The 17,922-nt window shown below is 36.8% G+C and overlaps 1 protein-coding gene across 1 annotated transcript in view; it reads left to right on the top strand.

The window, feature by feature from the left end:
• The first annotated feature begins 2,877 nt into the window (after positions 1 to 2,877).
• CYP7B1 (cytochrome P450 family 7 subfamily B member 1) overlaps positions 2,878 to 17,922 on the top strand; it is a 97,116-nt gene continuing 82,071 nt past the window's right edge. The window contains exon 1 of the mRNA XM_026692109.2: positions 2,878 to 3,230. Coding sequence (XP_026547894.1) covers positions 3,133 to 3,230 — 98 coding nt within the window. The 5' untranslated portion in view covers positions 2,878 to 3,132. The remainder of the gene's footprint in view (positions 3,231 to 17,922) is intronic.

Genomic DNA, 17,922 nt, shown 5'->3' with positions numbered 1-17,922 from the left:
CTTCTGACCTTATGATTTCTGATGGCTTATGAAACTTATATCTCGAGAAATGGAATGCTCCTAGCTATTACAACATAACTAGTGGGGAAAAAAGTTGTCACTCCAAGTCATGATTGTGGATTTCCTGGAGAAGGCTAATGTTTAATGGCAGAATGATAAACTTGAAGGACTAAAACATCTAAGACAGTGTTTCTTAACACTGGCAACTTTAGATGCATAAACTTCAAATCCCAGAATGCTGGCTGGGGAATTTTAGCAGTTGAAATCCACACATCCTAAAAATGTCAAGGTTGAAAAAATCTCTTCTAGGAAATCTTTACATATTTTATGTAATACGTCTATAATCTCAGTTTAGCTAATAAACTTCTATTGGTCTACTTTCCATATAAATTTCTTGAATAAATTATCTATCCAAAGAAACAATTATTTTGCATTAACATAACTCTTAATATATGGATTACCTTTGAGCAGTATTCATTTTAATGAAATTAATTTTATGCCACCAACCCAGTGAAATTTTGATCCAGATCAATATCTATGGCAATGTTCTCTAAACAATATCTAATTCACCATACATAGAAATATTGTTAGGAATAGAAAGTCCTTGATACTAAATATAAACTATATGAATTACAAACTCAAATATTTACATTGTGCTAATGACATTTATCAACTAATAAAAAACAACTCAATATGATTTTCTGTGGCCTATATTTTATGATATTTTTAATATTAGGCAATCAATCCCCCCAGCCTGGTAGATTTATATATTTGATTGACATTTAATTAATATATAATATATATCAATAGTTTCTCCTTTTTTCTGTTCTTTTTTTGTTTGTTTGCTTGCTTTGTTTTTATAGTTTACATAGTTTTGTAAAACTTGTTAAAAATAAGTGATAATAATTAAACTGCAGCTAAAATACCGCAATATAAATTCTGAGGCAGAGGTTAGCATTTCTAGTTTATAATTTTAAAAGTGGATTATCTGATCTTACTACAGTTTTGATTGTTGGACAATATCTTTCTTTTTAGCAATTTAACCTCATATTATACCATCATCAAAAAAATGAATGAGAATGATGAAATTGAGGGAATTTAAACAAGCTAACAGATGCCTATATTACGTATTACATGTTATATCCTATGGATAGACAGTTGAATTACCAATATGATACATAGCGTATCATATATTAGAATAGGTGATGACTATGGTGAGCCTACAGCACAACCATATTTAGTCTTTTCCTGAATCCATAGGGAAACTCATATTGCTGGAATGTGTGTATCATTGATAACAAAAAATTCTGGATGTGTGTATGAATGAATAGGTGATGCTACCAGGAGGAACATTAGTGGGCGTAAGGAATGCAGTGCACTTTTCATTGAGTCATGGAACAGAGAGTAAGAATGTGAAGTGCCAGGCAAGACCAGGGCACCATACACATGGATTCTGACTAAACAAGCTGGGTATAAAGAGAAGACTGGAATGAATCCAGACCCCTGAAGTGTGAGACAACTCTCGTTAGAGCAGGGGATGCCCTGAGTCTGCTTTCCAGTCCACTCTGACACAGCCTGATCACCTGTGTTGAGTGTATATGTGAGCATTGTTTGGTTGTGTAGCCTGGTTGGACAACAATACATACAGCAACTGTACTTACAGCAACAATACTTACAGCAATTTACAAACCGACCATGGGAAGCTTGGTTTCCAGAGGAGTGAATCAGCAGAACAATGTCGACCTTTCTCATCTTTTGAAAGGTTCTGGGAAATTCCTATGGGATACTGGAACTCTGCCAGGCCAAATCCCTAGCAAAGCCACAGAGCCCATCCCTAGCAAAACTCAAAATAACAAATAAAATGTCTCTCTCCTACACATTAGTTTAAAAAAACCCAGTACACCAAATACAAGCTAGGTCGAAATGACTTCGTTTAGGACCCTCACTCTGTCAAGGACCTTGGAGTACTCATATCAAATGATCAAAGCACCAGAGCTCACTGAAACAGCATTGCCAAAAAGGCATTAAGAGTTGTAAATCTAATCTTACAAAGCTTCTCCTCTAGTAATATTGAATTGCGAACTAGGGCATACAAAACCTTTGCTAGACCAATACTCGAATACAGCTCATCTGTCTGGAATCTGCACTGTATATCGGACATTAATACAATTGAGCGAGTCCAGAAGTATTTCACGAGAAGAGTTGTCCACTCCTCTGCACACAACAGAATATCCTAATCACCGGCTTGAAATTTGGGGCTTGGATAACTTAGAACTACGTTGCCTATGGGGGTTGGACTTAAGCATAGCACACAAAATTATCTGTTACAGTGTCCTACTAGTCAATGACTACTTCAGCTTCAACTGCAACAATACAAGAGCACACAACAGATACAAACCCAATGTAAACTGCTCCAAACTTGATTGCAGAAAGTAGGACTTCAGCAAGAGAGGGGTCAATGCCTGGAATGCACTACCTGACTCTATTGTTACATCCTCTTTTAACCTCAAACTATCCACTACTGACCATTCCTAAGAAGTCTGTAAGGGGGTGTGCATAAGTGCACAATGGTGCCTACCGTCCCTGTCCTATGGTCCCCATTTATTCGTACCTATTTCTTGTATTCTTACTCGTGTTTATACTTATTCCTATTATCTTGTAAGAACTTGTCAAATCAAAATAAACAAATAAATAAAAATAAATTCGAGCGCGTAAGGATGGATTAAGGTTTTAAGACCTTGTGACTTTTCCAGCGGGAAACTTTCTTCCAACTTTGGGAAACTGATTCGGACCTGGCCACCTTTCCTAAAAAGAACAATCCGTTCTTTCATTTCGCGCGGAAAGGGGCGGGGAAGGGAGGGGGAGCAGGCCTCACCCTTTCCCTTTTCCTGTGTCAACTCTTTCGGCCGATCCCAAGAGGAGGGGCCGGGAACTCCCGTACTCCAGTCGGAGCGCGGTTGCTCACTGGAGTTTGGCTTTGTTGACGTCGAGCTCCAAACTTCCCAGCACGCAGCTATTTGATTAAGCGACCGTGAGGGCGAAAGGAAGGAGCGGCTGCCCCGCAGAAACTTAGCCGAGCGCAGGAACGACCTTCGCTTTCGGTAGCTGGTGAGGAAAAAGGCTCTCCCCAACATGGGCCTCCTGGAGTGGCTGCCTGGTGGCGCGTACGGTCTGGCGCTCGCTACCGCTCTGGCTTTCGGGGCGTTGTGTGCTTTCGGCAGGAGGAAAAGGTAAGGGAAGAGTCGCTTGCCTGCGGTCTCGTAGCTCTTGCCTTTAGCTAATCGGGAGAGTAAGGCATGGTTCCGCAGTGAGCATCGTACAGAAGAAGCTCGGGCTGGAGGTGGGGGGGATATAGGAGCTTGTCCTATCTTGTAGCGGATGGTTTTTACGGAATCGCGAAGGGAAAACTACGGAAGAAGAAGAAAAAAGTTTTTCTGAGGTGCCGTCCGATATAAATGAAGACTGGTCTCCAGAGAGGAAGACAGGATATAGGTAGAACAACTCACCATTGTGCTCCAATCTGATGACAACTTACCGAGAGGTTCTAAACTAGCATTTCCTAGTTTAGGACGCCTCGGTTGGTCCTAATAAAGATATATGGATTTATAATCGAGTGAACCCAGCTATCTTCTGTACAGGTACACACATGTAAACAGATTATTGAAATCTTACTGAATTCAAATTTCAAGCTTTTAACGTGGCACAAAATTACCACTCGAACGTGAGCCTTATTTGTTCGCACAGGTATCTGGTAAACTTTAGATTAATAATCCAAATTGGACAATTATTATGACCAATCAGAACACCAGAAAGTGATGAGCCAGCTTCCTGCTCTACAAGTTGTCATCAGATTCTATATAGAAAAAGTAATGGATAAAGGATGGTTTGATTTGAAACCCAGAATGCATGTAGACTAGAATCTGATGGCTTAGACTTCAGTGCCAAGTGACAGAAATGAACATGAGCATGACTAGAAACCAAGAGACTGGGGGAATTGTAGTCCAAAGCACTAACATGTACAGCTTGTACAGTAGTACTCTTACTGTTAATTTTACTATCTTTTTCCTCAACCCACTTTCTTAGATTTGCAGAGTACACTGAACTATGTGGGTTGAATTTATATAACATGCTGTATAAAACATATTTGGCTAGTTTGTGATTCATTATGTTATGCAAACACATCATGTTCTTCAAACACAGTGCAACAATGATCCTGCAACAAACATTGTCTTCATATGAAAGTAAATAAAAAACATTATTGTTCTAGTACATTTGTGTATTTCTTGTTATCCCTTAATTGTTGAGAAGTCAGTCAGACACTTAATATATATGTTTATACTAGGGCTACCAGTTCTGTAAAATCTACACTACAGTAGGTTAAAATCTATACTACAGTAAAGAAATACAGATAATTATCCTTTTTGCTGCTATCTAGTAGTCATCTGAATTTTTGCAACCTGGATAGATAAGTACTATTAACCACCATTTAACTCAGTCTCTCTCTCCCCTCCCTCTCTCCCTTCCTCCCTCTCTCTTTCTCTCTCTCTCTTTCTCTCCCTCTTGTTTTCAGTATTTGACATATTGACCCTTAAATTTAATTATATTAATTAGACTTGGTTTATATAACTAACTAGACTAAATTGTATTAATCTACTTTGTGGATTAGTGCAGACCCAACTAATGGTTCACCCACTGCTTCCCCATAATGAAAATATAAATCCAGCAGTTATCACAATTTGTCTTCTGTCATAATTTAAATATACTTGCTCCTTGTTAAGTAGCAAACAGAAATAAGTTGGATATTCACTTCTGGTAGTCTTAACAGGACATTCTTATTATCTCATGAACTTTTGAACCAGGAGTGAATGGACAAACCTTCACTCTATTGGAGTTAGACTCTAAACTACCATGGCTGTGACTGAACTGGCATTAGATGGCATCTTCTCTGGCAGCAGGAATCTTCCAGTGAGTTCTGCATTAAAGAGCTTTATATTTTGAGCTGTTTGCTCTTTCTTACTCTTTATTGGAGAACTCACTAGGTGGCAGTTTAGGGCAATTTCACTTCACTTTTGACTTGGTTACATGAGGATACTTTAGTTTAAATAAACACAGGGTTCTCTTCTGCCTCTCTGTTGGCTGTTTTAGTTCACATAACATGTTTAGCCAGTTCTTGACTTGGTTCAATGTATTGTATGAATCTAGCTATTTCTTCCAGCAACCTATCTCAGGATTGGATTGAATCCAGAAAGGCCTATAATTTCTACCCTGTTGCTTGGAAATGGGAAAGAATACAGTACCTGATGTCTCTCATTAGGGGAGAAGTAGTTTGTGTGTGGGAACCCTGTGATTACTGCACATCCAACAAGAATCATGTCTGATACTAATTAGAAGTTAGTATTTAGGATTCAGAAGACTGAAACTCCATCTTCAAACCACAGTTGTATTGTTTTGAAAGCTATTGGTGGGACTGAAAAATTCAGCAGAAAATTAAAGAACAATGTTTTTGAAATCAATAGATGTTCTGTATTCTGTACAGTGGTAGATTTTGTCTTCTGTACAGATGCAGATAGATAAACTCAACAAAAAATTCATACAAAGTCTTTATTATTGGTTCATCAGGTGTCCTCATCTCACATTTGTGACAAAGTTTTTCTTAATGTCCAATCCTTTGCATATCTGTCTTGTAGGTTAAAAAATGGTTATCTCCTTATTCCTTTCCTCCCATCTTGTAGCGGTAGAGGTAGAGCAGCTACCATGAGTCCGTGAGTTCAGGCAAGAGTGAAGAAACCTCCCCCAACCCATCGAGGGTCAATTTAGTGACCAGTCAGGATTACAGATGTGGTCACGTGACATGGACTACATTTCCCAGGATACAGCTCACAATTGCTATCTAACTATCCAATTTCCATACACTGGCTGGACAGCACAATAGACCATGAGTTCTAGTCCAGCCTTGGGCATGAAAGTGAGCTGGATGACTTTGAGCAGGTCACTCTCAGTTGTGGAGAAAATAGGAGAAGGAAGGAGTATTAGGTATATTTGCTATCTTGAATTATTTATAAAAATAATAAAGGTGGGATATAAATAAATAAAATTAATTATACTTCAAAATGCACACACACATGCACATATTTATACATGTACTCCTCAGTAGTGATTGTCTTGTTCAATAATTGTTTAAATTTATCCCAAAAGATGGTGAATTCAAGTCCCATCTTAGCCATGAAAGCCAGTCTTGGATTAGTCATTCCCTCTCAGCCAAAGCCACCTCACAAGGTTGTTGTTGTGGGGAAAATAGGATATGTAAATATGATGGATATGTTCCCCACTCTGAGGTTTTTGTAAAAATAATAAAGGGAGAATAATCAATCAATTAAATAAATAAATAAGTTGCATGTTCTTCTATCAGATAGATAGATAGATAGATTGATTGATAGATAGATAGATAGATAGATAGATAGATAGACAGACAGACAGACAGACAGACAGACAGACAGACAGACAGACAGACAGACAGATGGCATGTTCTTCTATCAGATCCAGATACTGAATTTCAGAAAATTTCAATCATTGTTTTAGTCACCCTTACCCATCAATTTGTCTAGGCATGTAATATTAAGGCCTTTGATGTTGTAGGTCATCAAATTTCTGGATTATATATATATATATATCTGTGTGTGTATGTATGTATGTATGTATGTGTACATATATGTATATGTATATATGTGTATACCTTAGGCTAACTTTAAAAAAAAGCTTGGCTATCTCGCAATAGGGAGCAATTATTTTATCAATTCCCCATGACAGTGCCTCAAGAAAATCAAAGACCTAAAATAGAAGAGGAAATTATAATTTCATTTGAAGTTACAGTATTCTTTACATTCATAGATCCAGAAGTAAAGAATCCATGGCAGTAATACTACATAACACCTCCAACGTAGCCAAATACATTTAAGACCAAAAGACCTAGAATCATGGACCTCATCCACTTCTACTTCACTGCTTACTTTCAGTTTGATGGACAAATACAGTGGTGGGATTCAAATTTTTTTTACTACCAGTTCTGTGGGCATGGTTTGGTGGGCATAGCAGGGGACTGTAAAATCTCCACTCAGAGGTGGTATTTGCTGGTTCTCTGAACTACTAAAAATTTCCACTACTGGTTCTCCAGAACTGGTCAGAACCTGCTGAATACCACCTCTGGACAAGTATACCAGTAAATCAGAGGAACAACCATGGGATCACAGCTTCTAGAAACTACAGCACCCATGAAATAACAATATAATAACAATAACAACAACAATAACAACAACAACAATAATAATGTCTTCAAAGGGATTAAATTCTCTTTCATCCTATCCTTATCCTTATCCTAGAAGATGCCTCGTTTTATCTGAAAATTCAGTTAGAGAGCCACAGACATTAGCACGTCTTCTATTAATGTCTGTTATTTAAAATTATTGTCTGGAAAATGAATGTTTCTACAGGCTAGTAAAAAAGCTATATTCAAATATTACTCATTATTACATGCTGTATGAGATCTCAGTGATTCTGAAAGTAATGTGAGAACTTTAGAAAATAAATCATCTCATTACATGCATGTTTTTTTTAATACAGAATTCCAGGTTTTGATATTGCTTCTGGATGTGAGAAAAGAGAATGGAAGGGCAGACAGGGGAAAGTATTCTCTGGGTTAGACTTAGTGGGATAGAGGTATAAAAACATACTGTAAAAATCAAAAGGAAAATTGAAATACTGTGGTATCTTAACTACTATGGTGCTTTACTAGTACAGTAAAATGTTTGTATTCTCTTGCTGTGGGAGATAAATTACTACCATTTGTGGCCTATTACTACCATTTGTGGCCTATTATACAGCGCATAAGTCGAGGAAAAATGCAACAACATCTTTAAAAAAAAAACAGTGTTCTTTTATTTTGGTGAAAACTTTTCCTAAAAAACTTATATCAAATTCCCTACATCATTTTAAGGCAAAAAAAAAAAAATGTGCTAAAACTTTTTACCAAGAAAAAATTAAAATTGTTCTATGCACCTTTTCCTGGGAGATGTACTGCATGTGAAAGTTTCTCCATTAACGAATATCTTGAACATAAACTTCTTTTCTGTTCTCTTGAAAAGTATTCTGTGTGTGTGTGTGTGTGTGTGTGTGTGTTTGCAGAAAACCATCTTGTGCAGACAAAAGGACATTGTACATTAACATTCTGGGCAGAACTTCAACTTTTGGAAACATACAGTGTTCTAGGATTTCGCAAGAGTTTTGCTGCAGTACAAATGAGGAGGATGGTGAAATAGACAGGGTAGTCATCCAACAGTATGAACAAGCCATAGAGTTTGTTAGAAAAATTGAATTGCCTGAAGCTAAAGGGGAATTTCCAAATCTCTTGTTTTTCCCATGAACATGATGAAAATAGTCAATACGTAATATTAACAATTCAGTCACTGGATGCCTCCTACAGAATGGGAACACAGCCTTGGTGGTAGCAGGGAAATAGCCATTTTTAAATTGTCTTAATGCTTTTTCCAATCAGTGGGGCTGCAGCTTTTTGGCGAAGAGATACGATGAGTACAAAAGATCATACATTTAATCACACATGTAATATCTCATCTCTGAAATCCTGGAGAGCTGACAGCTTGATTTATTATAAGACAGTTACTCATATTTATTATGTCTGCATCATCTCATTAAGGTGGCTGCCCAAAGAAGTCTGAATGTCAACTGGACAGTGAGTGTAAAAAATGGAAATGAAGATAGTGGTATCTAAATTCACTAGTTAATCTGCTTGGAGCCAGTGGTATGGTGCAGGTTGGACAAGAAGCAGAGAAACGGAGGTTCAAGTCTACTCTCAGCCATGGAGTCTTGCTGGTACCTCTAGAACAGTCACTCTCAGCCAGGGGTGGGATTCAAATTTTTTAACAACTGGTTCTGTGGGCATGGCTTAGGTGGTGGACATGGCTTGGTGGTCATGTTATTAGCTGGGCTCAACTCAACATCACTCACATTGAGGCACGCATCTCCTCGCCTGGCCTCTCATGACTGTGGGGATGCTGCAACAGTGGTAAGTGTGAAAAATGGTCATAGATCACTTTTTTCAGTGCCATTGTAACGTTAAATGGTCACTCCACACAAGCAAAGTACCTGCAAAGGAGGAGGAAAAACTCCAGAGAAGTTCCTGAGACAGGAAGTCTAGTCCTGCCAAGAATGTAATAAGGGTTAACAGAGAGGCAGTTTCTGTAAACAACACCAGGATGTTTCCTTCCTGCCTTCCTTACAGGATTAGGCCAGTAATTTCTTCTAACAACCGGTTCTCCAAACTGCTTAGAATGTTAACAATAGGTTCTAGCAAATAGGTGCAAACTGGTAGAATCCCACCCCTGCTCTCAACCCAATTGTGTCTCATAAGAAGAAGGACTGCTGTTTACTGTTTTCAGGTCTTAAATGAGAAATGGGATATAAATCTAATAAATAGTAATAAATTAAAGGACGGCCTGGTTTATATAACATGTTGAAGCCAAACTATGCAACTAAATTATGACCAAAACTGGACACCACACTGTAAAAAAGATGTTGAGACTCTAGAAAGAGTGCAGAGAAGAGCAACCAGGATGATTAAATGTAGCTTGCCATCTTTCTACTGGCTGTGGAATTTTTTGGTGCTGTAACTATCCTGAAAAATTACAGTGGCCGTTGTTTCTCAGTTGAACAGCAGAGGGCATATACTAATCCAGAATTTCTCTCCTGGTCTATTTTGTCCCCAGGCTTAATAATTGAACATTCTCTGTGGTCACATCACCAGTTATAATTGAAAAGGACATTGTCATCCTCTTCAAAGAGCTTACTGTCACTTTTAGGCCAATTTGAGAATATGACTGTGGGAATTAAATGTCTACGTTTAGATTGTAAAACCCATGGCATAAAAAAAAAAGACTGTTTGAACTGCTACTTCTACATAAGGATTATTATATCTGTTGAATTCTGTATGGGACAACCATTCTCTTTTTGGTGAACTACTGTTATAGTTGAGGTGTACTCCAAAGATCCATATTTTTTTAAAAAAATCTTAAACTCAAGTGGAGAAACAGTTTAGGGTTCTAAGATCACAATTCTCTCTATCTATAAGAACTCACTTCCATATACATACATACAGCTGAAACTTTATTTTCACATGAAGGAAGTTGGTATCTCTCTAAGACATACCTGCCTCCTGCAATAGTTGAAACAGTGTATTTCAGCTGGACAGAATCCTTAACAGGTTCTGAAATAGGCTGGAATCATTGTCACATGTGATTAACTCAGTAGGATAAAATGGTGAAGATTAAAAGAAACATTCTTTTTAATTTCCCTCACTTCCTTCTTCCTGAAATACATGCAAGATCAAAAAGAGACAGTTCTGACTTTTAAAAAAATCTTGGATTATTTATATTGATGATCACATTTTTTTACTTCTAAACTGAGTTACTTTATCATTATGTAAATCAAACTTTCTTCTGGTTAACAATGGTAAGTCTGAGTCATATGAATAAATGTGAGAAATGAATTACTCATGAGTTCTGCAAGATTTTATAATGGCATTTTCACTGCCAATTTTATCTAGTAATTTTTAATTACTAAAAATAATCCTAGGTTTTGAATGGTTCAGATGAATGGTTCTAGGAGTAATTTCTTTTCAATATACAAGAAAGTATTTGAATTCAGAATGACACTGATACTGAATTTACTAATTTTAGCATTCTGACCTTTGAGAAGCTATTCCAACAGGTTTGGTGACTGAATTTGTACATTGCTCTAAACCAGGGCTGGCAAATTTGCAGCCTGCGGGCCAGAAGCGTCAAGCGCTGGCCACGCCCATGCCTGGTTTAGCGAAGGGGGGAAAAGTCATGTTATGTCACGTGACGATGCCATGATGACGCAAGTTTGACACCCCTGCTCTAAACCATGATGAAGTTTGTTTGGTTTAGCTTAGAATGTTCAGTGCAATATGGAAAGTTGTGATCTTTTGTGGGGGGAAATGTTTTACTTATGTTCTAAAGACTCATCTCTGTTCTTGTCTTGTAGTGGTTAAGGCAGCAGTCTAGAAACCAGGAGACTAAATTCTAGCCATGCTTTAGGCCGAAAGCCAGCAGGATCACTTTGACCAAGTCACTCACTCTCGGCCCTAGGAAGGAGACAATGGCAATCCATTTTTGAAAAACCTTGCCAATAAAATTGCGGGGATTAGTGCAGGAAGTCCTCAGGAGTCAAAAACTAACTTGAAGGTACCAAAGAACACCCCCCCACAACCCCAACCCCCAAATTGCTTCTTTAAATGTCCTTTCTCATAATAGTACATTTGCCTATGAAGAATTAATAATAGAAAAAAATGTGAAAAATTAATGAAGTTTCTTGGTTTAGAGGAAGCATATGATAAACTGCATAGATCTGAATTTTAGAATGTTCTGCCTGAAGATGAAATGGAAAGTTGTCTTTTGAATGCAACATGAGCAGTATGAGTTAGAAATAAAGTATGTGGAAGAATGAATGAAATGTTTGTTGAATGTTTCCACATGGAATAGAGACTAAGACCTGTGCAATGTTCCTTTGTGTTAGAATGCATTCTCTAACTAATAAAAGTTGTAATAAATGATGTAAATATGCTGTAAGGCAGCCATAGATGGTTTTCTATTTTTATGCCCTCCTATCCCCACTTCCAGCTGTTGATGAAGAGATGGGAGGAGATTCAGCACAATCAGACTTGCAAGAACTGTTATTATAGCCAACTCAATAAAAGTAGTTTTAGCCTTCCTGCTGAGCTGATTCCATGGTCTGGAACTGACAGTGACATAACTATAAAGTAATGCTTGAAAGAAGATGTACTGGTTGCAATTCTTGTGGTGTCACCTTAGCTTGTTTTGTAATAAATCTAACTAATCAGGCCTCCAGTGTGATTTGTTACTACAGGGTTTGACACCTTGGTTGTTTATCAACTTTATGGATAAATATATAAGGAATGCCTGTGAGGTTGGAAATATGTTGGTGTATTCTTAATGCCCTGCTATGGATGAGAATATGAATGATTTGCAGAGAATGTTGGATAGATTGTACAATAAAACAAGGAATATGGAACTGAAAATTAAAATCTTAAAACACCAAGATAAGTGTGCTTAACAAGAAAAATTGAATGAACAATTGTAATTTACACATGCACATGGCAAACAGCTAGAACAAAATAATGAAGCTGTGTACTATGGTAAACCAATCACTACAAATGAAGAAATTGAGGTATTCTAAGATATGAAAATAATGGTGGTAGGTAGATTAGTGGCTGCAAGGAATGACTTTTTGTCAAAAGGAGCAAAAAAGGATATGCCCACTTTATTATATGAAAGTGAGAGTTGGAAATATTAAGAGAAACATAAAAGTACGTTGAATTCAAAGAGGATGGAGTAAAACAAGAAACAGGGTAAAAATACATGTCTAATTAATTAATAGGGACTGAAAGTGAGGAACTGAAAGTTATGGAAGAAGTACTCAGCAAAACAAATATATGAAGTAAATTGCATCAGACTGATTGTCTGCATTAAGATATGGGGAAAAGTGGGTATTATGTGTATGAAGACATCATAACAAAATGTTATCCTATACTATATGTCATTCATGTTATGGTGCAACTAATATAAGTTACATAATTATCATTTGCACAACAGTCATGATACCAATGTTTCTTCCAGATGGGCAAGAAGAAGAGAAAGAGTAAGAAAGTTGTGTTGAATAGAATTGATAAGATCCTATAAAAGAGACAGGAAAGAGAATTTTATAGAACAAACATGTTAACCTTTTTTTTTTTGCTTAGTCTATTTTGCACTCTACATAAGTTTACTTTGAAAGAGAATAGTATATGTTAATACTTGTAGAAGTATTAACATAGCATGTTAATACTTCAGTATTTAGTATGATTTATATCTTACTCTTTTAAACATATATTACTTATCGTGCTTTAAGATAATAGAGACAATAGAAAAACAATTTAACAGATTGTGTGAACCTAGCCAGACAGAAGACAGAGGAGCAGAGGTATGTGCTCATGTCACACTAATCTGTACATCTGAATCTCTAGTGTCTGGAAAGTCTGCAAAAGGCATTCACACTTAGGTATCCCACCAATGAATAAATAATCTGTTTTCAAACCTTCCAAATAACAGAAAGAGGTCAGAAGATAGACTTAATTCTGAAGGCAACTTCTGAAAGGAACTGCAGATCATCAGTGGCGCTGAAATATCTACATCTCTGAAAGACCAAAGCTGAGTGTGGATCTGTGGATACTAAGATGTAAGAGCCAAAAATATAAACAAGATAGATGGAACAGTAACAAAATATTAGATGTTATTGTGTGGACCATTCATATTTTATGTAGATATCAAAGCTGAATCAATATAATAAAACTTCACTAGGAGACTGAAACCTGAAATATAGGGCTCCCTATGCAGTTTTCTTATTTCTCGGTTTACTCCAATAAGATAAGATGGGTATCTTTTTCTCCCTAAATGCCACATGTATGTTGAATTATATGCTAGATTTGGACAGGACTAACATCCCTCCGTACCCATACAAATCCTCCCCTCATTCTGTCTTATCTGATTTGCACACTGATATGCTCACAAACACCAAGAGGACATGTGATAAGATAACTAACTCTTGTTGGATGATATTCCAGCATTATATTCCTGCTAGCGTGTTTGATGGACTATGACAAAGAGCAGTACTCACTAGAATTATGTATCTTTATATTAATATTTACATTTAGCATTATTTCTGAATATTAGCTTGCTGTTGTGTGATTTTAGTAGTAGAGAAAAAGTCATGGGTGTCTGGGCAATATGAATCACAGTGAAGGCAATTCAGGTGCTTGGCAATTGGCTTGCATTTATGACAGGTTGCAGCATCATGCGATCATGTGATCATGATTTGTTACCTTTTTGCCAATTTCTTCCCCATTGGGGAAGTTGGATTCACGTAATGACTTCATTGCATTAATGACTGTGTGATTGACGCAATGATTTGCATAATTACCACTGTAAAAATTGTAACATTCAGTCTGACTTGACTTAGATCACAATAACCTATCCCAATTGTGGTTGTAAGTTGAGGATTACTTGTATTTCTTGCTAAAGCATTCTGAAGTGGTACAGCTTACAAAGCCTGAAACTGCTGTGAAATCAGAACTATTATCAGATTTTTATGTAAAATTGTAAGCTTCCAAGAGTCTCATTTTGATTGTGGTAGGATAGAAATGTGTTTAAATAAAATAAATATTTTTTAAAAATAATGCCTTTGATATAAACAATGAAGATAAATAGAATTTTTAAATGATTTTTGAGGGACTAACAATATTAATTGGCACTTATACCTGTCCTTTGTATTGACATCTAAGTAGTTGGCTTGAGTATGGCTTTACATGCTAGTTGTATGACAGAACTAGAAACCATAGGAAGAGTGGTGTGTGACACAGAATGATTCAAGCACACAAGATAGGATGAAGTAAAGGAGATAAAAAGAATGGCAAAGCAAAATATAATAAAAGAAAGAAAATTTCAAAATGCTGAAAAGATGAGGGGTGTTTATTGTTTGAGTGATCTCAATAAAACTATTGTCTTCCTATTGCATTTTATCCCAAAGCAGCTTTAAGCAGCATAAAGTAGACAATAAGGGTTAAAAACTTCTTTGAGTAAGTAATAAGTATCATAAATAACAAAGGCACCAACCAACAGAGGCAGATCCTAAAATGAAACGTCCTCCAAATATTCTCTAAGTACTTTCCCCTTTCAGAAACTCAATAAATAGGAAGACATTCTTCTAAGGGAGGGCATGTTGCTCTTGCAGAAGAAATGCCACCTTGAAGGGACCTCTCTCAGATCCTGCAAGATTGTAGATTCACTTTGGGATAGTTATCTTTTTCCTCTGAGAAATCAAGGCGCACACATGTGGAAAAACAGGAAAAACAGACTCACCCACAGATTTTATTCCTACCAAAGGAGTTATATGAAGATTGGTAAAATGACTAAGCCAAAATTATCCAGTAAGATGTATGCTGGAATGGGGATTTGAACATAGGTCTTCTGGGTTCAGTTCCAACAAATTATGCATTACTTCAGAAGGCCAGAAAAGGTCAGATCCTGAAGCTGATGTCACTAGGCATTATTTCAAAGTAATGTTTTGTGTCAGGGTTGTTAGGAATGTAATACATCTACTTAGAGTCAAATGCAATGAACTCAATGAGTCTTACGTTGATACATTTTGCACTATTCATTAGGGCTGTACAGCACCTTACATTTAAAGGGAAAAGTAGTATATGGAGGCACATAGCACAATTTCTTGAAACGGTTGGTGTCTTTTCTGGGATTGTTCAGCTGATCTCAGCAACTGTTCCCAATCGCAAGAAAAAGACCCATTTGATCTGGAGACTGTATCCAAATCTTGTGAAATTCAAATGTGGTTTTCCCAATCATGGCTCAATATTTTTAAGATTGTAATTTTTAATATAAGATTTAACCCATTTCAGTCTTAACGCTTCCTAAATGTATAAAAAAAGTGCTGCCTTTGTTTTCAGTACAGATAGTCCTCAACTTGTGACTGAAATTGAGCTCAGAATTATGGTCATAAGTCATGGTGGTCATTAAGCAGGTCACCATGTGACTGTGCCCAATTTTACAATCTTTTCTGGTGTGGTTGTTAAGTGGACACCATGCTTGTTAAACAAATGCCACCATTGTTATTCTATTATACCCAATGGATTTTTTTCCAGAAACTGGAAGTAAGTGCCAGAAATTGGCAAAAATAATAATTATTATTATTAGAGTCACATGAACATGGAATGCTACAAGCAGCCATAAATACAAGTCAGTTGCAAGAGCTAAAAATGCAATCATATGACCATGTGTGTATCGTGTGGCCATCAGAACTTTGAAAGCTTTGAGGATTTTAAGAAGATACTGGACAGCCATTTGTCTGAAATGGTATAGGGAAGGATGTCAAACTAGTGTCATCATGTAATGTATTGTGACATATTTCCCCTTTGCTAAACCAGACAAGGGCTTGGCCAGTGTGTGACGCATCTGGCTGGCGGGCTGTGAGTTTTGACAGCCCTGATTTAGGATCTCCTGCCAGAGGGGGCTGGACTAGAAGGCCTACTCTACTCTACTCTACTCTACTCTACTCTACTCTACTCTACTCTACTCTACTCTACTCTACTCTACTAGAAGGCCTATTCTACTCTACTCTACTCTACTCTACTCTATTCTACTCGAAGGCCTATTCTACTCTACTCTACTCAAGAGTTTTTGCCTGTCTGAGAGAAATTAGGAAAAAGAAGGGCCTACACCTGTGTGCTCAGTGAAAAGGCAGTTGCTGTCATTTCAAAGGAATCTCCAGTGTTGGGATAGTGGAACTCATGCTTGGAAGACATGCACCCACTGTGCCAAAGTACATTTTCCTAGGAACTTATGCTCCAGTCTATTAAATGAAAATCTATACAATAAAATATGACGTTAGATCTTCTGTTGTTTTTAAAGGTTTAAAAACAGCCAGATATGATGTTTGAGACATCCTTATGCCTCATGTTACTGTTTGGTAGTTGAGTTTGGTAGTTGTATGCTTTAGGCAAGCACCATAATTTTCACAATGCAACCATATCAATTTGGTTTTAAAAAAACACAACCCAGCATTTTAGTGCTCAAAATATGTTAATTGTATTCCTTGACATCTAAAAAAAGTCTACATATATTCTCCGATATCTCTGATTGGAACAATTTTTAAAGGTATTGTTAGCTTGTAGCTTTAGGAAATAGTTCTTTTTATGAGCGTGATGATAAGATATCTTGAATAGCCGACTCTGGGGTTTTCACTAAACTGCCCGTGAATGCTGTAACCATCTGTTTTTCTGGACGTTTGTCAGGGGGAGTGTGGCAGAGGCAGCTGTCTGAAAAAGGGATACTTTGGATAATGAAGCGGGCCATTGTTTTGGAGCAATTCTCTTGCATTCAGAGATTCTACCCAAGCGTGCTCTAGAGCAATCAAAATCAAACTATTGTTTGTACCAATCATATTGATCTGAAAAGAAGATGGTGGGATGACCCCCATTGTCAATACAAAGACTGCTTCAGAGCAGCTGTATTCTGGCCAAGGTCCAGCCTTAGAAGAAAACATTCGGGGAAGCTAGAGGGCTTATGCTCCCTACTGGGGAAAAAGAAAAGATCATGCCAGACTAAGGTCTTGTTTAAAGCAAAAAATAAAGATACAGATCTACTTGGCATTGCTAGCAATTTGCTTTTGCAAAAATGGTTGACATTACTACTGTGTTGCCACTTATTAATCAATTAAAGCTGATTGGTTTCGCTAAATGAAGCCTAGAATTGTTCATAAGAAGGATAATTGCTAGATATATTTGTATGCATTTTAAATGTCAGCAAAGGGGCGGGGGGTTATTTTATTTATTTTGATGGTACCATAGAAAGATGACATTTGTATTGCTTATTAAAAAAGTATTCATTCTAGTTTCATGCACAATTTAAAGATTTCACCATTTATTTAGGATAGACACTGAATGAGTGAAACAAAACTTATTGTGATGTTAATTGTTCTATTAAATATGACTTTTTATATACATAATCTCCTAAAAAGACCATCTTTTATCTTGAAATAAATGTTATAGATTTTAGTTTAGCACTCAGTCGCACTTTCATCCATTAGCATTTTAAGCTTTTTCAGTTGGCTTTATCATTTCATTGCACACATATGAATATTGTTTAGTATAAAATTAAATATGTTGAACTAAATTAAGACTGTAGTATCTGGAAGATATCTTTCATTAAGCAATTAACAAATCTCTGTAAAAATCTACAGAAGCATATGTGTTTATATTTAATAAGTTTT

This window comes from Notechis scutatus, chromosome 3, assembly GCF_049901735.1.
Source record: "Notechis scutatus isolate UNSWTSFEM ecotype Mainland chromosome 3, rNotScu1.2, whole genome shotgun sequence".
NCBI lineage: Eukaryota > Metazoa > Chordata > Lepidosauria > Squamata > Elapidae > Notechis > Notechis scutatus.
The sequence above is the reverse complement of the archived record's forward strand: the minus strand, read 5'-3'. Positions and strand labels throughout refer to the sequence as shown.